General features: G+C 35.8%; 2 protein-coding genes across 3 annotated transcripts in view; one reads left to right on the top strand and one right to left on the bottom strand.

Annotated features, from left to right (window-relative positions):
* Positions 1-18,497, top strand: part of lto1 (LTO1 maturation factor of ABCE1) — a 34,918-nt gene extending 16,421 nt beyond the window's left edge. Inside the window, exon 6 of one of the 2 annotated variants that reach the window (XM_061980495.1) lies at positions 18,479-18,497. The gene's annotated coding sequence lies outside the window, so the exon portion shown is untranslated. Of the gene's footprint in view, positions 1-2,296; positions 2,846-18,478 lie in introns of those variants that run through there. The other variant, XM_061980494.1, reaches the window with a different exon arrangement.
* Positions 2,027-22,395, bottom strand: LOC133619458 (apoptosis regulator BAX). Its single transcript, XM_061980492.1, has 6 exons — positions 22,171-22,395; positions 9,959-10,007; positions 6,920-7,081; positions 6,184-6,316; positions 2,513-2,617; positions 2,027-2,451 (listed from the first exon to the last, which is right to left on the bottom strand). Exons 1-6 carry the CDS (start codon positions 22,232-22,234, stop codon positions 2,353-2,355), a joined length of 612 nt encoding a protein of 203 aa, XP_061836476.1. The 5' UTR covers positions 22,235-22,395; the 3' UTR covers positions 2,027-2,352.
* Between the last annotated feature and the right edge of the window lie 1,387 nt (positions 22,396-23,782).

The following is a 23,782-nucleotide window of genomic DNA, read 5'->3' as shown; positions in this document are numbered from 1 at the left end:
TGACTTCACATATTACGTCTAATATTGTGGTGTCATATATTACGTGTAATATTGTGACTTCACATATTACGTGTAATAATGTGACTTCACATATTACGTGTAATATTGTGACTTCACATATTACGTGTAATATTGTGACTTCACATATTACGTGTAATATTGTGACTTCACATATTACGTGTAATATTGTGACTTCACGTATTATGTGTAATATTGTGATTTCACGTATTACGTGTAATATTGTGACTTCACATATTACGTGTAATATTTGACTTGACATATTACGTGTAATATTGTGACTTCACATATTACGTGTAATAATGTGACTTCACATATTACGTGTAATATTGTGACTACTCAGTGGCCTAGTGGTTAGAGTGTCCGTCCTGAGATCGGTAGGTTGGGAGTTCAAATCCCGGCCGAGTCATACCAAAGACTATAAAAATGGGACCCATTACCTCCCTGCTTGGCACTCAGCATCAAGGGTTGGAATTGGGGGTTAAATCACCAAAATGATTCCCGGGCGCAGCCACCGCTGCTGCCCACTGCTCCCCTCACCTCCCAGGGGGTGATCAAGGGTGATGGGTCAAATGCAGAGAATAATTTCGCCACACCTAGTGTGTGTGTGACAATCATTGGTACTTTAACTTTTAACTTCACATATTACGTGTAATATTGTGACTTCACATATTACGTGTAATATTTTGGGGTCACATATTACGTGTAATATTGTGACTTTCAAGTATTACGTGTAATATTGTGACTTCACGTATAACGTGTAATATTGTGACTTCAAATATTACGTGTAAAATATTGTGACTTCACATATTACGTGTATTATTGTGACTTCATGTATTAGGTGTAATATTGTGACTTCACGTTTTACGTGTAATATTGTGACTTCACCTATTGCGTGTAATATTGTGACTTCACATTATGTCTAATATTGTGGTGTCATATATTACGTGTAATATTGTGACTTCACATATTACGTGTAATAATGTGACTTCACATATTACGTGTAATATTGTGACTTCACATATTACGTGTAATATTGTGACTTCACATATTACGTGTAATATTGTGACTTCACATATTACGTGTAATATTGTGACTTCACATATTACGTGTAATATTGTGACTTCACGTATTATGTGTAATATTGTGATTTCACGTATTACGTGTAATATTGTGACTTAACATATTACGTCTAATATTGTGACTTATTACGTGTAATATTGTGACTTCACATATTACGTGTAATATTTTGGGGTCACATATTACGTGTAATATTGTGACTTTCAAGTATTACGTGTAATATTGTGACTTCACGTATAACGTGTAATATTGTGACTTCAAATATTACGTGTAAAATATTGTGACTTCACATATTACGTGTATTATTGTGACTTCATGTATTAGGTGTAATATTGTGACTTCACGTTTTACGTGTAATATTGTGACTTCACCTATTGCGTGTAATATTGTGACTTCACATATTACGTCTAATATTGTGGTGTCATATATTACGTGTAATATTGTGACTTCACATATTTTGTGTAATATTGTGACTTCACGTATTAGGTGTAATATTGTGACTTTACGTTTTACGTGTAATATTGTGACTTCACCTATTGCGTGTAATATTGTGACTTCACATATTACGTCTAATATTGTGGTGTCATATATTACGTGTAATATTGTGACTTCACATATTTTGTGTAATATTTTGGGGTCACATATTACGTGTAATATTGTGACTTCACGTATTACGTGTAATTTTGTGACTTCAAATATTACGTGTAATATTGTGACTTCACATATTACGTGTAATATTGTGGTGTCACATATTACGTGTAATATTGTGAGGTGACATATTGATGTCTTTGGGTCTTTTCTGGGAAGCGTTAAAGAGCAAAAGTGCAGATGAAGAAGAAGAAGGTCCACTTGAAGGTTGTTTACAGGACATGTGCATCATTATTATTAGACAATGCATGTTGAGAGAAGATGAAAGGAACACCTCACGTACAGTAAAAGATCTTTTATTAGAGTCGGTGCAGGCAAACCATTTCTCCTATTTGTGTAAACAAAGCTGAAGTACGGCTTGTGCAGGATTGTGTACTTCAGAAAGAAACCAGCAGTGTTTGGCACTTGGAGAGGTCCTCAAATGACGATGAATAAAAGTGCGACAAGAAGATGGAGATGTGTGTCACGTCAGCAGCTTCCATCACCAGTGATGTCACAAATATGCAAATGAATCTCATCGTCACCCCTGCTTTGCTCCATCGCTCCTCAGGATTCTGAGTCTGGAACCATCTTGCTACATGTGAACAGTACATGGTGACTGCTGAGTCAGCGTGTCCTCCTGTAGAAGACAAAGGACGCCACCAAAATCACGGACGCCACCAAGGTGAGCGTCCTCCAGCGAGACCACACGCGGATCACTCCTTCCTGCAAGGCAAGACGCAAACATCAGGTGGATTCATCCCGCACTGTTAGTCATGTGACTCACCCAGCCTCCCTGCTGGACCAGCCAATTGTAGAGCTGCTCTCTGACGACTTGCAGCACCCAGCTGATGATCAGGCGGATGTTCTCCAGACGGTTGGTGGTCAGAGCCTTGAAAGACAAACATCACATGTTTCAACTGGGAAAATGTCCTTTCCCTAAAGATGGCCACCGATGCCGAAAAGCCGAGCTCAAAGGCTAACAGTTAGCACGCTAGCCGGATAGTGACGACATCAGTGACTCTTGGGTGGAGACCTGCAGAACCAGCTAGCATACTAGCATGCTAACATTAGCGTGTCAAAGGTTAACACAAAATAATAAAACAAAACAATTACAAAATTTAATGACTGAGGCGTACATCTGTTTAATGAGTCAAAGAAGGCTTGCATGCTAACATAATATATATATATGTATAATATATACATATAAAATATATTTATTAAATATATGTATTATATAATATATATTAGAATATATATATTGTGTATATACAGTATGTAAATACGTATATATATGATGTATATATGTATTATATATATATAATACGCATTGTAATATATATATTTATATATATATGTTTATATATTATATATAAAGTGTGTGTGTGTGTGTATATATATATATAACATATATTTTGTTAATATATAATCTATACATATAATATATATAGTACTGTGTGTATATATATATATATATATAGTGACTGTATGTATATATATGCGTATGTACAGTATATATTAGTGATGGGTCCGGCAACACCGATGCATCGGCGCATGCGTCGAGCTCAAAGAGCAAAACCCTGTGTCAGTGCGCGTACCGCTTTCAGAAAGTCACGTGACCGATCATGAGCTGTTTTGGTCAAGTGACCGATACGCGAACTGTGTCGCACTGACGCCTCCTCTGTGCCCTGTGAGCGGGTCTTTTCTACAGCCGGAGAAATAATAACTAAGAAGAGAAAGCGTCTAAAATTGAATACGTTGGAAAAACTGTTTTTTAAAAAAAAATAAAAATGTGTAAAAAAATAAATAAAAATAATTTCCAGGTCCACAAGCATCCTCATTCACAACACGTTCTCTTAGATGTCCATGTTATGATACATGTTCACATTATTTATTGACTGTATCTAAAAAAAGATAAAAAATGTATTTTTATTTAAATGAAGTTATGAAATAATCCTAAATGAAATACAATGACTTGGTTTATATTATTGTATATACTAGGTCATAAAATCCGTGTCAGTTGAGTCGGTCCATAGGTTGCCTGTAGGGATTTTTAATGTCCAGCAGATGTCAGTATTTAGTGACACAGTATCGACACAGTATCAATACAGTTTTGCAATGTGTCGAAACGCTTCATGACGCCTCATCAACCCATCACTAGTATATATTTATACAGTGTATAAATATATATATATATATATTTATATATATATATATATATATATATATATATATATATATACACATTTAGTATATGTATATATGTGTATATGGTATTTATAGTGTGTGTGTATATATAGTATATATGTATTATATATATATTTATATACATATATTTGTTATTATTGTATTATATATAATATATAGTATATAGTGTGTGTATATATTTAAAGTATAATGTTTGTATATCTATTTATAAATATATATTATATTTATATATACACAGTACATATACATGTATTAAGTTTCATTGTGTTGCAAATAAAGCACCTATCCTACATATATATATATATAAGTATTGATATTTATCTAAATATATTTGTGTATTTATATGTACTGTGTATATATATATTTATATATATTTGTATAAACATGTATAGACACAGTATGTATGTATATATATATATATATATATATATATATATATATATATATATATATATATATATATATATATATATAAAATAAAACTGTATAATAAGTGGTACAATAAGTATTAATTTACCTTGTATATGAGTCTGTCAGGTGGAAGAAGTATTTACCTTGTACACTAGGTTGTAGAAGTATTACCTTGTACACTAGGTGGTAGAAGTTAGGGATGTCCCGATCCAGGTTTTTGCACTTCCGATCCGATACCGATATTGTTTTTGCATTTCCGATCCGATACCGATACTGACCGATACCGATACTGGCCTATCCGAGCATGTATTAAAGTTTAAAGTTATTTAGCCTACTTAGTTGTCAGAATCATGTTGAAAAGGGTTTTAGTACTCTTGATAACAACTAGCCAGCTGAATTAGGGGAGTTTGAATAATACACAATGGTTGGTAACAAGAAACTGACCTGGTTATTCAAGGATAAACACAAAATAGACAAAATTATACATGACAAACAGAAATGGCATCATTGAAACTAGGGCTGGGCGATATGGCCTTTTTTTAATATTGCGATATTTTAAGGCCATATTGCGTTACACGATATATATATCTCGATATTTTGCCTTAGCCTTGAATGAACACTTGATGCATATAATCACAGCAGTATGATGACTCTGTGTTTTGATTGATTGATTGATTGATTGAGACTTTTATTAGTAGGTTGCACAGTGAAGTACATATTCCATACAATTGACCACTAAATGGTAACACCCGAATAAGTTTTTCAACTTGTTTAAGTCGGGGTCCACTTAAATTGATTCATGATACAGATTTATACTATCATCATAATACAGTCATCACACAAGATAATCACATTGAATTATTTACATTATTTATAATCCGGGGTGTGGAGGAGGGCGCCGGATGTAAGTGTCAAAAAGACAGCCAAAAGAGTTTGATATGAAAATAAATCTTAAGTTAAAATATAGGGTAGAAATGCACCCATTTGCAGGAAATGTAGTCTTGATTTTCAAAATGTTCTTTCAAGGCTTGCATGTCTACATTAAAACATTCTTCTTCATACTGCATTAATATATGCTACTTTTAAACTTTCATGCAGAGAAGGAAATCACAACTAAAAAAATCACTAATTTTTTCATACGGTGTTGATGTGGAAATGTTTGCATTTTGATGGTGTGGGCGTGTGGCACCGAACGGAGATAAGCGTCCCGACAGACGTCACAATATTTGAACAATGATGACGAAAACTGTTTTCTCTGTCGTGTCCGTGTGTCGAAAATTGTTATGCGCTTATTTTTTTTATTTGATTTTGTGCGTGGCATATAATTGCTACGCGCAGAGGACACGTGATCAGTGCGCAATTGCACAGGCACGCACCTTCGAGGGAACATTGGTCACACAACTGCGCTAGCATCACAGCTAACGTTAGCCATGCTGCTACCTCTCTGCTCGGGGAGGGCGTATACGTATGTGACGTATGACGTGACAGTATGTGACGTGTGTAAGAAGGTGCGCTCGCTGTCTGTGAGAGGGAGACACAGAAAAGAGTGAGAAGAGCCTGTCGTGTAATGCCAGCATCTAAAAGCAACTGCGTGAGAATCCACAGACCTGTGGATGTGTTGAAGGTGTGCTGGAAAATGCGGAACGGAAATAAGGGAGCAGCAGAAAAGTGGAATGTATTATTTAAATAGGTGCGTTAGAAAACACGGACCGGAGTTTTTTTTTAAACTGGATCTGGATCGGCATTTTCCCATGCCTTGCCGATACGCATTTTTTGGCAAATATCGGCGGCCGATCCGATCCAAATATCGGATCGGGACATCCCTAGTAGAAGTATTACCTTGTATATGAGTCTGTATGCCAGGTGGAAGAGAGCAACAACTCTCCCCCAGTTGATGCCGTCAGCAAAGAAGTTCCTGGCAACCTTCATAAAAATATCCTGAGCACAGTCCTCTTGAATCTGGTTGATTAGTCTGTCAATCACACACACACACAAGGTGAATCATCAGCATGCAGTCAAACATCATCTTGTCACTTATATTCGCATCGTAGAACATATTTCATCTACCATATTGTTGTTGTTTACAGGCATAGTTTCATTTTTATTATCAAAAATACTTTAGTAGCAAAGTTGGTCATTAATTCATTTTTTAGTTGCTGTAAAATAGAAGCTTAGCACACACATACATACATATATACATACACATACACATATATGTGTATATATATATATATATATATATATATATACACACATACACACACATATATATATATATATATATATACATACACACACATATATACATATATATATATTCCGCCTCACACTGTATGTATATATGTAATTTAGTATCCGTCACATTCATAATAACATGTAATAATTACATATTTGGATCATTTTAAGCATACGGCGGCGTTTTGATTTCAGAGTCATCTCAACGTTCACTTTCCCTTCAACAACAACCAGACTACTAATCATGGCAGACTTTAGTCTTACATAACTCTTACATAAGTCAAGTTCTGAGTCCAAGGTGACAAGTCAAAACACGACCAGTGTATCCACTCAAACATACCGTTGGAGCTCAGCATTCCTGTTCAACTCATCCGCAATCTTCAGGAGCTGCTCCACAACTTCTTTGACTTGTGGTTCCTGTTGCTCGTCTGGCGTCCCGCCCAGGTCCTCGGAGCAAACGTTTCGACTGGGGTCCTCCATGTTTATCCGCTCGATTACGTACCTGCCACAATGGGAGCTGGATTCATGCAGGGCTGTCACATGGCCACACCTGAAATGATCCCGTCCCACCCAAAGACACCTGCTTCTGGGGCCTCACACTTGTTCCAGTGAGGGCCACATACTTCAATGTTACCACATATTGAATTGAGGCAGATTTGAGCCTCTTTTTTTTCATTTTAGCCAATTTTGCAACCAAACGCCTCAGAGTCATATAACCTGGTCCTTGACACATGCTAAATGTTAGCATGCTATCTCTTAAAACTAATTTTGCATGCATACGCTTCATGGTCATACAAACCCCGTTTCCATATGAGTTGGAAATATATACGGAATACAATGATATGCAAATCCTTTTCAACCCATATTCAATTGAAAGACAAGATATTTGATGTTCAAACTCATAAACTTTATATATTTTTTTGCAAATAATCATTAACTTAGAATTCCATGGCTGCAACATGTGCCAAAGTAGTTGGGAAAGGGCATGTTCACCTCTGTGTTACATGGCCTTTCCTTTTAACAACACTTAGTAAACGTTTGGGAACTGAGGAGACACATTTTTTAAGCTTCTCAGGTGGAATTCTTTCCCATTCTTGCTTGATGTACAGCTTAAGTTGTTCAACAGTCCGGGGGTCTCCGTTGTGGTATTTTAGGCTTCATAATGCGCCACACATTTTCAATGGGAGACAGGTCTGGACTACAGGCAGGCCAGTCTAGTACCCGCACTCTTTTACTATGAAGCCACGTTGATGTAACACCTGGCTTGGCATTGTCTTGCTGAAATAAGCAGGGGCGTCCATGGTAACGTTGCTTGGATGGCAACATATGTAGCTCCAAAACCTGTATGTACCTTTCAGCATTAATGGTGCCTTCACAGATGTGTAAATTACCCATGTCTTGGGCACTAATACACCCCCATACCATCACAGATGCTGGCTTTTCAACTTTGCGCCTATAACAATCCGGATGGTTCTTTTCCTCTTTGGTCCGGAGGACACGACGTCCACAGTTTCCAAAAACAATTTGAAATGTGGACTCGTCAGACCACAGAACACTTTTCCACTTTGTATCAGTCCATCTTAGATGAGCTCAGGCCCGGCAAAGCCGACGGCGTTTCTGGGTGTTGTTGATAAACGGTTTTCGCCTTGCATAGGAGAGTTTTAACTTGCACTTACAAATGTAGCGACCAACTGTAGTTACTGACAGTGGGTTTCTGAAGTGTTCCTGAGCCCATGTGGTGATATCCTTTACACACTGATGTCGCTTGTTGATGCAGTACAGCCTGAGGGATCGAAGGTCACGGGCTTAGCTGCTTATGTGCAGTGATTTCTCTAGATTCTCTGAACCCTTTGATGATATTACGGACTGTAGATGGTGAAATCCCTAAATTCCTTGCAATAGCTGGTTGAGAAAGGTTTTTCTTAAACCGTTCAACAATTTGCTCACGCATTTGTTGACAAAGTGGTGACCCTCGCCCCATCCATGTTTGTGAATGACTGAGCATTTCATGGAATCTACTTTTATACCCAATCATGGCACCCACCTGTTCCCAATTTGCCTGTTCACCTGTGGGTTGTTCCAAATAAGTGTTTTGATGAGCATTCTTCAACTTTATCAGTATTTATTGCCACCTTTCCCAACTTCTTTGTCACGTGTTGCTGGCATCGAATTCTAAAGTTAATGATTATTTGCAAAAAAAAAAATGTTTATCAGTTTGAACATCAAATATGTTGTCTTTGTAGCATATTCAACTGAATATGGGTTGAAAATGATTTGCAAATCATTGTATTCCGTTTATATTTACATCTAACACAATTTCCCAACTCATATGGAAACGGGGTTTGTATAACTTGGTCCTTGACACATGCTAACTGTTAGCATGCTATCTTTTAAAACTAATTTTGCATGTATACCTTTCATAGTCATAACTTGGTACTTGACACACTGTTAGCATGCTAACTTTTTAAAGCTAATTTGGCATGCATATGCTTCAAAGTCATATAACTTGGTACTTGACTCAGGCTAATTGTTATGCTAACTTTTTAAAGATCATTTTGCATGCATACGCTTCATAGTCCTATAACTTGGTACTTGACACATGCTAATTGTTAGCATGCAAACTTTTTAAAGCTAATTTGGCATGCATACACTTCATAGTCATATAATTTGGTACTTGACACATGCTAATTGTTAGCACGCTAACTTTTTAAAGATAATTTTGCAGGCATACACTTCAGTCATACAACTTGGTAATTGACACATTCTAACTGTTAGCATGCTATCTTTTTAAAGCTACTTTTGCATGCATACGCTTCATAGTCATACAATTTGTTACTTGACGCATCTTAACTGTTCGAAAGATAACTTTTTCAAGCTAATTTTGAAAGCATACGCGTCATAGTCATAACTTGGTACTTGACGCGTGTTAGCATGGTTAGCAGGTTAATATCAAGATATGTCATTAGTAGTGCTGTCAAATGATTTTAAAAGAATCAGATTAATCACATTTTTACATTTAGATCAATCATGATGAATCACAAGTATTAGCAGTAGCATTACTTGCTTGCATAATTTCAATGAACTTAAAATGAGTCGAAAAAAGACCTGTCCACGAATGCAACGTTATTGTTTGGAAAGGAGCAGAATTAATTGTGAGATTAATCTGTGTATATACACGATTAATGCACTATTTTTGTGAATAATCGCTATTTTTGACAGCCCTTGTTATCAGATATTCCACTAATTTCCTGTGACCTATTAAAACAAAGCTAACATGATTGTTTCGTCCAGCTAGCTTAGCATACATTGGCGCACTTTGGTTTGCTCTTAGCACCGTTAATGTATCCTTCCATTTGACTGAATGTGGCCCCTCACTCACCCTCGCAGGACAACTGCTCCTTGTTCCAGGATGGGATCATCAATGACATCTGTTCAATACAACACTAGGATTAGCATGTTGGAGACAAGAAACAGAACAGGCCTACAATCTTAGGGAATCCAACCATTCCATACAAGACATGGTTCAGGAATAACCATAATATCTCAATATATCTGCGTTAGATACACGTATCGCACTATCAGTCGTTTTTGTGTGAACAAGTATGCGATTTTACCGTATTTCCCGGACTATAAAGTGAACACTTGGATTAGCATGTTGGAGACAAGAAACAGAACAGGCCTACAATCTTAGGGAATCCAACCATTCCATACAAGACATGGCTCAGAAATAACCATAATATCTCAATATATCCATCTTAGATCCACGTATCGCACTATCAGTCGTTTTTGTGTGAACAAGAATGCGATTTTACCGTATTTCCCGGACTATAGAGTGAACACTTGGATTAGCATGTTGGAGACAAGAAACAGAACAGGCCTACAATCTTAGAGAATCCAACCATTCCATACAAGACATGGCTCAGGAATAACCATAATATCTCAATATATCCATCTTAGATCCACGTATCGCACTATCAGTCGTTTTTGTGTGAACAAGTATTCGATTTTACCGTATTTCCCGGACTATACAGTGCACCGCTATATGTGCCGATATATGAGATATATAGACATAAATACCTCTTTAGTAAGATGTAAATCAGATATATAAACATAAATAAGTCTTTAGCAGGGTTTCCCGCAGCCCTTTGTTGTTAAGGCTGCCGCCTTAACAACAAAGAGCCACCGCCTAAACCAAAGTCTTAACAAGCTGCTCCGCTTAGTTCTGCCTCTGTCAGTACGTCTCTGCAGCACCCAGCATTGTCCCACCCACAGAACCATCTGATTGGTTACACGCAGAGAGGTAACAGCCAATCAGCAGTGCGTATTCAGAGCGCATGTAACAGCCAATCAGCAGTGCGTATTCAGAGTGCATGGAGTCAGTGCTCCTTCGTTGGAGTGAGCAGAAAGGTGAGCGTAAGGCAGCGGACTCTCCCCAAATTATAATAAACACTTCCAAGTCAACCACTAGTAACATCACTATGAGCCCGTTGACGTTCTAGAAACATAAGCGGCAGCTCAGCTCGCTCGCAGTCCTTGAGGTGAAGGCTAATTAGCTTTTAGCGTAACTTTAGCTCACTGTGCAGTGTGTGTGCATGCGTGTGTGTGTGTGTTACGGACAGCAAAGCCCTGTCTGTCTGAGAGAAAGACAAGCATTATTGACCTACAGTTAACAACTAAGTTATTTCACTTTACCTTTTTCTGTGTTGATTGAGCAGTGTTGAAGCAGCAAAAAACGACATTATGTTAAATGAAGAGTTTCCTGAAGCTGTCTCTGATAGTTTATGTAATAATGTAACTGCATCATAAAGCCTACATGAACTCCATGGTGTTCAGGGATGAATAGTCTCTCCTGTTGCTATTGTACTATTTTCCAGCTATAGTTACATTAATCATTAGTAATGTAGCAACCTAGTTTTGAATGGCAGGGTCCCTACTATCACATGTTGATAAAAATATAATATTTACATAATAAAAATCAGGCTTCCCAAATGCTGTAATAAATAAGCATGATGAGTTCAACATAAACACTGCTTTAGTAAGATATAAATCAGATATATAAACATAAATAAGTATTTAGTAAGATATAAATCAGATTACAAATGAAACAATTCCACGAGTAATTCGATTACAAAATATATAAGAGGAATTTTCGCTGCCTCGAGGCGTCAAGTTGTTTTTTTTACGGCATTTTGCCTCGTTTAGTAAACAGTAGTCAAAGCTCACATTTCGCACGGACCGTTTAGGTGTTCAGTGTTTCCCACAGGACAGGCATCTATTTGTGGTGGTGTGGTTGGGGGGCGGCGGCGGCGGCAGCGGCGATGACCAAGAAGAACGCGGAGTTGGAATATAATTACAACACTTTATGTACATATTTATATACAGATTTGAACAATTAGTTATTCACTGAAATATATTTATTAATTATGGTTCTTACAAAAAATATATCTTATAAAATATAAAAGCTAAAATGTCTCTTAAAGCTCTGCCCCTTTAATTAGTGCATACATCATCTGTGTGAAGGAGTGAACATCCAACATTAGAATTTATTACTAACGAGCAGAAGCGCTCTATGTACAGTGCCGTCTAACCTTAAGCGGCAGCAGCTCAACACATGCAGGGTTCAACGTTAAGCTTTTTTTCTACTTGCCCGACTTCTCAAATCTACTTGCCCCAATATTTTTACTTGTCCTGCCTAGGATTTTTTCTGGCTGCGTAGTGCTCATGGCTTATATCTTACTAAAATTCTTCCCGTTGACTATTTACAACACTACAAAGTATTTATTATTATTATTATTATCTATAATTACATTTAAATGGCATTGCATACATGTAAAATTAAATGCTATTTCACATTATTTGACCAGTAGCAGTTACACCCATCTGAACAGGTCAGCCACCTGTTTAAAGCCCGATCACAGTTGAAATCTTGAAATGAAGGGCCTTTAATGGCCAAAACATTAACCTGGACAACATTTTAACGGCTGGTTGGCTCAGATTTTATTCTTTTCATTGCATTCACATGCTGCAGTGGACAGTGGACAATTTAGCTTCAGTATTAATGCAGTATCTGAAGCACCGTCTCCACGTGTGTTTATTGACAACAGGGTTATAACCTGGACACGTTAGCTCGTCGGTATGGTAACAGGTAGTGATGGGTTGATGAGGCTTCATGAAGCGTTTTTGACACATTGCAAAACTGTATTGATACTGTGTCGAATACTGTGTCACTAAATACTGACATCTGCTGGACATTAAAAATCCCTACAGGCAACCTATGGACCGACTCAACTGACACTGATTTTATGACCTAGTATATACAATAATATAAACCAAGTCATTGTATTTCATTTAGGATTATTTCATAACTTCATTTAAATAAAAATATTTTTTTTAATCTTTTTTAGATACAGTCAATAAATAATGTGAACATGTATCATAACATGGAAATCTAAGAGAACGTGTTGTGAATGAGGATGCTTGTGGACCTGGAATTTTTTTTTATTTTTTTTTACACATTTTTATTACAAAAAAAACCCGTTTTTCCAACTTATTCAATTTTAGACGCTTTCTCTTCTTAGTTATTTCTCCGGCTGTAGAAAAGACCCGCTCACAGGGCACAGAGGAGGCGTCAGTGCGACACGGTTCGCGTATCGGTCACGTGACCAAAACAGCTCATGATCGGTCACGTGACTTTCTAAAAGCGGTACGCGCACCGACACAGGGTTTTGCTTTATGAGCTCGACGCATGCGCCGATGCATCGGTGTTGCCGGACCCATCACTATTAACACGTGACTGTTACTACGTGCATCTGCCCCGGCCACCACACCGTCAGTGAAACGCTCGGTGAAATCGCGGATTAACGTTAAATATATGACGAGCCGCGAGCGATGCAGCTATAACCTATCTACCTATAACCTATATTATCCTCGTATTTTGATCCCGTCCGTCCGTGCCTCTTCCTCTTCTTCTTCTTCTTCTGGCCCACCAGAAGTTTTTGGTGGAGTTACAATGCATAGTAGGCTACCGCCACCTACTGCACCGGAGTTGTAACTACAAGCTCCATTCACAGACAGAGTCCCATTGCTTTTATGAGCGGTCGAGCGAGTCAAAAGCCGAAAAATCCATTTGTGGCGGACGTAATTCTTTCGTGGCAGGCCGCCACAAATAAATGAATGTGTGGGAAACACTGGGTGTTACACAGCGTGTTTATGTCACAGACCATACGCCCCCTGCACTGCACAACACCGCTCTTTTAAATATGCTTGCGTTTAGAAAACCTTTTCGCCGACGTAACTGGCAATGGCAGACGCCGCAGAAAGCAGTGGACAAGAGCCATAGCAAAACGAGGGAATTAAGAAGCGACAAAAGTCGTCTAAGGCGTGGGAACACTTCACACTAAAATCGAAGGAAAACGCAGTCGTGTGCAAACATTGCTAAGTGGAGCTCGCATTAGCACAAGTTCGATGCTGTAGCACCTGTCGAGAAAGCATCCGATTTGAGGGACGTCCAGAGGCGAGGTAAGTCACGTATTATCAAATGTAAACGCAAGAGTTCTGTTAGTAAAATAAATTAGAGATGTCCGATAGTATCGGACTGCCGATATTACCGGCCGATAAATGCTTTAAAATGAGATATCGGAAATTATCGGTATCGGTTTCGAAAAAGTAAAATTCAGGACTTTTTAATACGCCGCTGTACGGAGTGGTACACGGACGTAGGGAGAAGTACAGAGCTCCAATAAACCTTAAAGGCGCTGCCTTTGCGTGCCGGCCCAATCACATGATATCTACGGCTTTTCACACACTCAAGTGAATGCAAGTCATACTTGGTCAACAGCCATACAGGTCACACTGAGGGTGGCCGTATAAACAACTTTAACACTGTTACAAATATGCGCCACACTGTGAACCCACACCAAACAAGAATGACAAACACATTTCGGGAGAACATCCGCACCGTAACACAACATAAACACAACAGAACAAATACCCAGAACCCCTTGCAGCACTAACTCTTCCGGGACGCTACAATATACCCCCCAGCCCCAACCTCGCCCACCTCAACCTCCTCATTATCTCTCAGGGAGAGCACGTCCCAAATTCCAAGCTGCTGTTTTGAGGCATGTTAAACAAAAATAATGCACTTTGTGACTTCAATAATAAATATGGCAGTGACATGTTGGCATTTTTTTCCATATTTGATTTATTTTGGAAAACCTTGTTACATTGTTTAATGCATCCAGCGGGACATCACAACAAAATTAGGCATAATAATGTGTTAATTCCACGACTGTATATATCGGTATCGGTTGACATCGGAATTGGTAATTAAGAGTTGGACAATATCGGAATATCGGCAAAAAAGCCATTATCGGACATCTCTAAAATAAATGTTATTCATTATGATAACCGGGATGTGTTCTCTCACTCATGCGATGTCATCAAATGCCGCCAAAAGGCGTTGAAAACTAACAACGCTATCCAAGCTGTCGTGTTCAATTAGCCTTTCTTTAGTAGCCACGCGAAAGTAGTAGTGCAAAGTTATTCGGGTTATTCAAGTCATGCTACTTGGATAGCTTGCACTTGCACCCACCAACGTTTCTGTAGAATGTAAGAGTGCCAAGTCCTTGTTCACAGTGGTAGCACTTGTGTGCCAAGTTTCTGTCAGCCATATTGGTTCTGAATATCAAGTTGCACATTTCAAATGCACTATTAAAGGCACTACCTAATCCACTTTGTATGTTTGATATAATGAAAACTGTTCTTATTGTTTTGTTTTTGATACTAAGAATATATTTTTATTTTAACTTTCTCAGGGAATTTTAACTTTGAACAAATTTTATATATTTGTGTTTTCATCTCAAACATCTTATGATGGCAAAATGAACATTGATTACAATTTTGCATGCAATCAATGCAATGAACTGTATTGTATTCTTAAAATGTAAAACTGTTGTCGTTATTATTAAGTGGTTTGTCTTTTTATTGTTTATGTATTGTTGGCAGGTTGAAAACAGCTCAGCGGATTTGCGAGGAGAAAACAATTTTTTTTAAACGGCTCCGTATAATAATCATCAAAAACGCACAAGAATTTTGTTTATGCGGTCACACCACACAGCACATAGGGCTGTGAGCATACCTGTTTTTATTAGCACACACTAATTGGCACAATCAACCACGGACAAATTTCATCTGTGCGTGTCAGCCTTCAATAATGAAAACAGGCATTTAGAAAATAAAAGATATTTAAAGCTGCAAGCAGCGATGGACGGGACCGACTTTGACGGCACATCAAATCCAAACCGGAGCAGTAATTAAAACTCTTTGGTCAACATTTAATCAGAAGGGTTCAATCTCTCTCTTGTGCTAGTTTGAAGCCGACACGACAAACCCGCTCAGAGGAGATAATGTTTGAAAAAAGGTGACCGGTTTTTACAAAACTTTTGTTTTGAAGGGGGAATTGCAAACTTCCTGTTGATTTTTGCTGGGGGTTGTCAATATATGAAATGTAGGTCTAAGTGAGACCTGCATAAGACATTCCTACTGGAAGTTACAGGCAGTTTTGTCTGAGTTTTCTTCCTAGGAGCAGTTGTGTCTGTGTTTTCTTCCTAGGGGGCGCTAGAGCGTAATTTGGAGTTTTGAAGTTGTTGTTTTTTTTTTTTTATTAGATCGCAATTTTTGCCAGTCCTGGTGTGTGTCCCCAGTTTGGTGAGATTTGAAGCATGTTAAGGGGGTCAAATTACATCTCAAAGAGGCAAAAGTGACAGTTTTTACTAAACTTTTGTTTTGAAGGGGAAATTGCCAACTTCCTGTTGATTTTTGCTGAAGGATGTCAATGTATTAAATCTAGGTCTAAGTCAGACCTACATAGAGGTTTTTGTTTCATGTCTCTACAACATTCCTACCGGAAGTTACAAGCAGTTTTGTCTGTGTTTTTTCCTAGGGGGCGCGAGAGCGCAATTTTGAGTTTTGGGGTTTGGTTTTTTATTAGATGGCAATTTTCGCCAGGCCTGATGTGTGTGTCAATATGGTGAGTTTTGAAGCATGTTAAGGGGGTCAAATTACAGCTCAAAGAGGCGGCGGAATAATAATAATAAAACCTTACAATTACAATAGGGTCCTCTGTTCCAAAGGGACATTGCGGTCCCTATTAAGCCAAACGCAATAATTGAGGGCACATCTTAACATGTATAACTAAACCTTAATTAGGCAAAAATATGATTTATTCGATTACTCGATCGGGATATTCGATAGAATACCCGATTACTAAAATATTCGATAGCTGCAGCTCTAAATCAGATATATATACATAAATAAGTTCTTTAGTAAGACATACATGATATACAAACATAAATACGTCTTTAGTAAGACATGTACACATAAATAAGACAATAGCAAGACATAAATGAGATATATAAACATAAATATGTTGTTAGTAAGATACAGGGTTCGTACACCTTCTCCATGGCCAAATTCAAGCTCTTTTTAAGGACTTTCAAGATCAAATTTCCAGTTTTTCCAGTACCCTTCAAAAGGCGAAAACCAGTGTGAATCAATCCATAGCCTTGTTGTTTGAGGTCACCAAATGCTGTCTGTAGGAAAATCTGCTGAAACCTAAGCCTAACATTGAACCAGCAGTTATCATTAAAGGGGAACATTATCACCAGACCTATGTAAGCGTCAATATATACCTTGATGTTGCAGAAAAAATACCATATATTTTTTTAACCGATTTTCGAAGTCTAAATGGGTGAATTTTGGCGAATTAAACGCCTTTCTATTATTCGCTCTCGGAGCGATGACGTCACAACGTGACGTCACATCGGGAAGCAATCTGCCATTTTCTCAAACACCGAGTCAAATCAGCTCTGTTATTTTCCGTTTTTTCGACTGTTTTCCGTACCTTGGCGACATCATGCCTCGTCGGTGTGTTGTCGGAGGGTGTAACAACACGAACAGGGACGGATTCAAGTTGCACCAGTGGCCCAAAGATGCGAAAGTGGCAAGAAATTGGACGTTTGTTCCGCACACTTTACCGACGAAAGCTATGCTACGACAGAGATGGCAAGAATGTGTGGATATCCTGCGACACTCAAAGCAGATGCATTTCCAACTGGACTGGACAGATCAGCTTTCAGGAAAAGAGAGCGGATGAAGGTATGTCTACAGAATATATTAATTTATGAAAACTGGGCTGTCTGCACTCTCAAAGTGCATGTTGTTACCAAATGTATTTCATATGCTGTAAACCTAGTTCATAGTTGTTAGTTTCCTTTAATGCCAAACAAACACATACCAATCGTTGGTTAGAAGGCGATCGCCGAATTCGTCCTCGCTTTCTCCCGTGTCGCTGGCTGTCGTGTCGTTTTCGTCGGTTTCGCTTGCATACGGTTCAAACCGATATGGCTCAATAGCTTCAGTTTCTTCTTCAATTTCGTTTTCGCTACCTGCCTCCACACTACAACCATCCGTTTCAATACATGCGTAATCTGTTGAATCGCTTAAGCCGCTGAAATCCGAGTCTGAATCCCAGCTAATGTCGCTATAGCTTGCTGTTCTATGCGCCATGTTTGTTTGTACTGGCATCACTGTGTGACGTCACAGGAAAATGGACGGGTGTATATAACGATGGTTAAAATCAGGCACTTTGAAGCTTTTTTTAGGGATATTGCGTGATGGGTAAAATTTTGAAAAAAACTTCGAAAAATAAAATAAGCCACTGGGAACTGATTTTTAATGGTTTTAACCCTTCTGAAATTGTGATAATGTTCCCCTTTAACTGAATGGTGCATCGAAAATGAAGCAGTGTTTCTGTAGACTATTTAATGTCATTGGTGTTTGCAAACGTGTCTCCATTTGTGTCGTTTTTCAAATTTCTTGTTCTTTTTCTTACTTACAGCACTCAATGACATCGAACAGCACGGATTGATTCACACAAGTTAAGTAGACAACCAAAATAATGGGAGCAAAAAATACATCGAACCATGTTGGATTTCCTTTTTGCATACTTTGCAGCAGGCTACACATGGATTTGGTCCACATTTTATCCAAAGTTTGTATTCGTCATTTTCCATCCAATGTTCATTAAAACGACATGGAGCGATGCACCACTGTCCTTTTGGGGGCGACACAGAGCCGTATATACATGACAACAACCTAATGTAAGGGCTCGTGCAAAGCCAACAGATCAAGCGTGTAGCTTTCATTATTAAGGAAACTTGTTTTATTTTTTTCCATTTTATAATTAGCCTATTGAGTCAGACTGCCGAGAAATATGAACATTTCCAAGCATTTCCAAGCACCGCACCCAAAATTCAAGCATTTTTCAAACCTTGAAAACATTAAAATCCAAGCATTTTCAAGGTTTTTAAGCACCCGTACGAAACCTGAAGATATAAATGGGATATATACACATAAATAAGTCTTTAGCAAGATGTATAAACATAATCACGTCTTTAGTAAGATATAAATGAGGTATACTGTATAAACATAAATACGTCTTTAGTCAGACAAATGAGATATATAAACAAAAATAAGTATTTTGTAAGATATAAATCTGATTTATAAACATAAATAAGTTATTTAGTAAGACATACATGAGATATATATAAACATTAATATGTTTTTAGTAAGATATATATAAACATAAGTCTTTAGCAAGATATATAAGCATAAATAAGTCTTTAGTGAGACATAAATGAGATATATAAACATAAATAAGTCTTAAGACAGAAATTAGGTATATAAGCATAAATAACTCTTTAGTAAGACAAATAAGATATATAAACATAAATAAGTCTTTAGTGAGACAAATGAGATATATAAATAAGTCTTTAGTAAGACATAAATGAGATATATAAACATAAATAAGTCTTTAGTAAGACATACATGAGGTATATAAGCATAAATAAGTCTTTAGTAAGACAAATGAGCTACCGGTATATAAACAATTACGTCTTTAGTAAGATATAAATGAAGTACTGTATACAAACATAAATAAGTCTTTAGTAAGACAAATGAGATATATAAACATAATTACGTCTTCAGTAAGATATAAATGAGGTATATAAACATAAATACGTCTTCAGTAAGACAAATGAGATGTATAAACATAAATGAGTCTTTAGTAAGACAAATTAGATATATAAACATAATTACGTCTTTAGTAAGATATAAATGAGGTATATAAACATAAATAAGTCTTTAGTAAGACAGAAATGAGATGTATAAACATAAATGAGTTTTAGTAAGACAAATTAGATATATAAACATAATTACGTCTTTAGTAAGATATAAATGAGGTATATAAACATAAATAAGTCTTTAGTATGACAAATGAGATATATACCGGTAAACAAATGAGTTTTTAGTAAGACATATTAGATATATAAACATAATTACGTCTTTAGTAAGATATAAATGAGGTATATAAACATAAATAAGTCTTTAGTAAGACAAATGAGATATATAAACATAAATGAGTCTTTAATAAGACATACATGAGATATATAAACATAAATACATCTTTAGTAAGACATACATGAGGTATATAAGTCTTTAGTAAGACATAAATGAGATGTATAAACATAAATGAGTCTTTAGTAAGACAAATTAGATATATAAACATAATTATGTCTTTAGTAAGATATAAATGAGGTATATAAACATAAATAAGTCTTTAGTAAGACATAAATGAGATGTATAAACATAAATGAGTCTTTAGTAAGACAAATTAGATATATAAACATAATTACGTCTTTAGTAAGATATAAATGAGGTATATAAACATAAATAAGTCTTTAGTAAGACATAAATGAGATGTATAAACATAAATGAGTCTTTAGTAAGACAAATTAGATATATAAACATAATTACGTCTTTAATAAGATATAAATGAGGTATATAAACATAAATAAGTCTTTAGTAAGACATAAATGAGATATATAAACATAAATGAGTTTTTAGTAAGACAAATTAGATATATAAACATAATTACATCTTTAGTAAGATATAAATGAGGTATATAAACATAAATAAGTCTTTAGTAAGACAAATGAGATAAACATAAATGAGTCTTTAACAAAACATAAATGAGATATATAAACATAAATACATCTTTAGTAAGACATACATGAGGTATATAAGCAAATAAGTCTTTAGTAAGACAAATGAGATATATAAACATAATTACGTCTTTAGTAAGACATACTTGAGGTATATAAGCAAATAGGTCTTTAATAAGACAAATGAGCTATATAAACATAATTATGTCTTTAGTAAGATATAAATGAGGTATATAAGCAAACAAGTCTTTAGTAAGACAAATGAGCTATATAAACATAATTACGTCTTTAGTAAGATATAAATGAGATATATAAACATAATTTCGTCTAGTAAGATATAAATTAGGTATATAAACATAAATAAGGTTTGGGTTTTTTTTGGTTTTTTTTATCGTGCTCTGTTTGTGTTGTGTTGTGCTTGCTCGTTTCTCTTGTGTTATCTTTCAACCTGCCCATTGTACACAGCACTTTGGCTACCCCTGTGGTACATTTTAAATGTGCTTTATAAATAAAGTTGATTTGATTTGATTTGATAAGTCTCTAGTAAGACATAAATAAGATACATAAACATAATTACGTCTTTAGTAAGATATAAATGATATATATATAAACATAATTTTGTCTTGAGTAAGATATAAATGAGATATATAAACATAAATAAGTCTTTAGTAAGACAAATGAGATATATAAACATAATTTCGTCTTTAGTAAGATATAAATGATATATATAAACATAATTTTATCTTTAGTCAGATATAAATGAGGTATATAAACATAAATATGTCTTTAGTAAGACAAATGAGATATATAAACATAATTACGTCTTTAGTAAGATATAAATGATATATATAAACATAATTTTGTCTTTAGTAAGATATAAATGAGATATATATTAACATAAATAAGTCTTTAGTAAGACAAATGAGATATATAAACATAATTTCGTCTTTAGTAAGACATAAATGAGGTATATAAACATAAATAAGTCTCTAGTAAGACAAATGAGATATATAAACATAAATGAATCTTTAGTAAGACAAATTAGATATATAAACATAATTACGTCTCTAGTGAAACATAAATGAGTCTTTAGTAAGACATAAATGAGATATATAAACAAATAAGTTATTTAGTAAGATATAAATGAGTTATATAAACAAATAAGTGATTTAGTAAGACACAAATGAGATATATAGACATAAATAAGTTATTTAGTAAGACATAAATGAGTTATATGAACATAAATAAGTTATTTAGTAAGACAAATAAGATATATAAACATAAATAAGTTATTTAGTAAGATATAAATGAGGTACATGAACATAAATAAGTTATTTAGTAAGACATAGATGAGGTATATGAACATAAATAAGTTATTTAGTAAGACATAAATGAGGTATATGAACATAAATAAGTTATTTAGTAAGACATAACTGAGGTATATGAACATAAATAAGTTATTTAGTAAGACATAAATGAGTTATATAAACACAAAAAGGTTATTTAGTAGGACATCAATAATACATACCTTCACCACCCACAGCACCTTCAAGTTTCTCTTCGTCGTCGTTGCCGCTTCTGTTGTCAGACATATTCTAGGACTGGAGCGAACAAGTGAATATTAATTGTAATAAAACTTCCAAAGTGTGCATGGACAGAAAAAGACGGAGTTAAAAAAGGTTTCGTTAGAAGGCGGCAGGCAGCAGCAGCGAGAAAACTTCTTTCCCTCGGGGAAACCCGGAAGTGTCATGGCGGAAAGCTGCCGGGGTGTTGCAGTACCTTGTCTTGCCGCTAGTCTGCGCCACAGCAGTACCTTCTCCTGCCGCTAGTCTGCGCCACAGCAGTACCTTCTCCTGCCGCTAGTCTGCGCCACAGCAGTATCTTCTCCTGCCGCTAGTCGGCGCCACAGCAGTACCTTCTCCTGCCGCTAGTCTGCGCCACAGCAGTACCTTCTCCTGCCGCTAGTCTGCGCCACAGCAGTACCTTCTCCTGCCGCTAGTCAGCGCCACAGCAGTATCTTGTCCTGCCGCTAGTTTGCGCCACAGCAGTACCTTCTCCTGCCGCTAGTCTGCGCCACAGCAACGCTTTTAAACAGGGCGTTTCCAAATCAGAGCATCTTTGTCATTTCTAAAGCCATTACATAGATCTTTATTTACCTTTAGGCCCCCCTCAAGTTTGGTCCCGGGGACCCAAAAGGGTGTCAGTCATAACAAATAAAAAAATAAGTCATATATTAATATTTGTTTTATTTTTATTCAATGCTTGAATATTTAGTTCATTAGTGTCCAAAGTGCAGGCTTTTTAAAAACACCATTACAGAAAAAAACATCAAAAAGTAGAATAAAAGAGCAAACATGTGACATGTAATGACTCTAATAACACAAAGCTGGCTGTTTTTTCTTTCTTTAAAACTGTCATTGCTCAAAAATAATAATGAATCAATATCAATGTTGTTATGAATTATTTACGGCTTTGATTACTTCACATCAAATATTACTCTTTGAAATTTTGGGGGGGAAAATAAAAATAAATAAAAAATTCTATGACAAAAACTGCATAAAATAAAATAAAAATTAATAATAAGCTAATAATAATTGACGGATAGATATGAAGAAGATTTAAGTCTTGAAAGTAAAAAAATAAAAATAAAAAGTGACTATTTTTAACACTCATAAGTGGAGCCTTTTTGGATACCCAATAATTTTAGTTGGATTAAAAAAATAATAAAAAATTGTCATTGCTTTAAAAATAATAATGAATGAAAATCAATATTGTTATGAATTATTGACCTATTTTAGGCTCCAATTACTTCACATCAAATATTACACTTTGAAATAATTGGAGGGAAAATATTACACATTTTGTGTGTCTGAAAAAAAAATCATATGAGAAACACTGAATAAAATAAATAACAATTATAATAATAAAATGTAGTTATCGATGGATATATCTGTATATTTAAGAGTTGAAAGTAAAAAATTTATGAAATGGTTTATTTTTAACACTCGCATGAGTGGAGCCTTTTATTTGAGTTGGATTTTTTTCATCTGTCATTGATCAAAAAATAATAATGAATGAAAATCAATGTTGTTATGAATTGTCTATTTAAGGCTCCAATTACTTCACATCAAATCTTACAC

Source organism: Nerophis lumbriciformis, linkage group LG20 (genome assembly GCF_033978685.3).
Source record: "Nerophis lumbriciformis linkage group LG20, RoL_Nlum_v2.1, whole genome shotgun sequence".
NCBI lineage: Eukaryota > Metazoa > Chordata > Actinopteri > Syngnathiformes > Syngnathidae > Nerophis > Nerophis lumbriciformis.
The sequence above is the reverse complement of the archived record's forward strand: the minus strand, read 5'-3'. Positions and strand labels throughout refer to the sequence as shown.

What these genes read in the sequence shown, in the direction of transcription:
- LOC133619458 (XM_061980492.1), bottom strand. Translation starts at nt 22,234, where the DNA reads ATGTCTGACAACAGAAGCGGCAACGACGACGAAGAGAAACTTGAAGGT. An exon ending in AGGTGCTGTGGGTGGTGAAG is followed by an intron (nt 10,008 to 22,170) that starts GTATGTATTATT and finishes TGTATTGAACAG; the next exon opens with ATGTCATTGATGATCCCATC. An exon ending in CATACAGACTCATATACAAG is followed by an intron (nt 2,618 to 6,183) that starts GTAATACTTCTA and finishes TTGTCTTTCAAG; the next exon opens with GCTCTGACCACCAACCGTCT.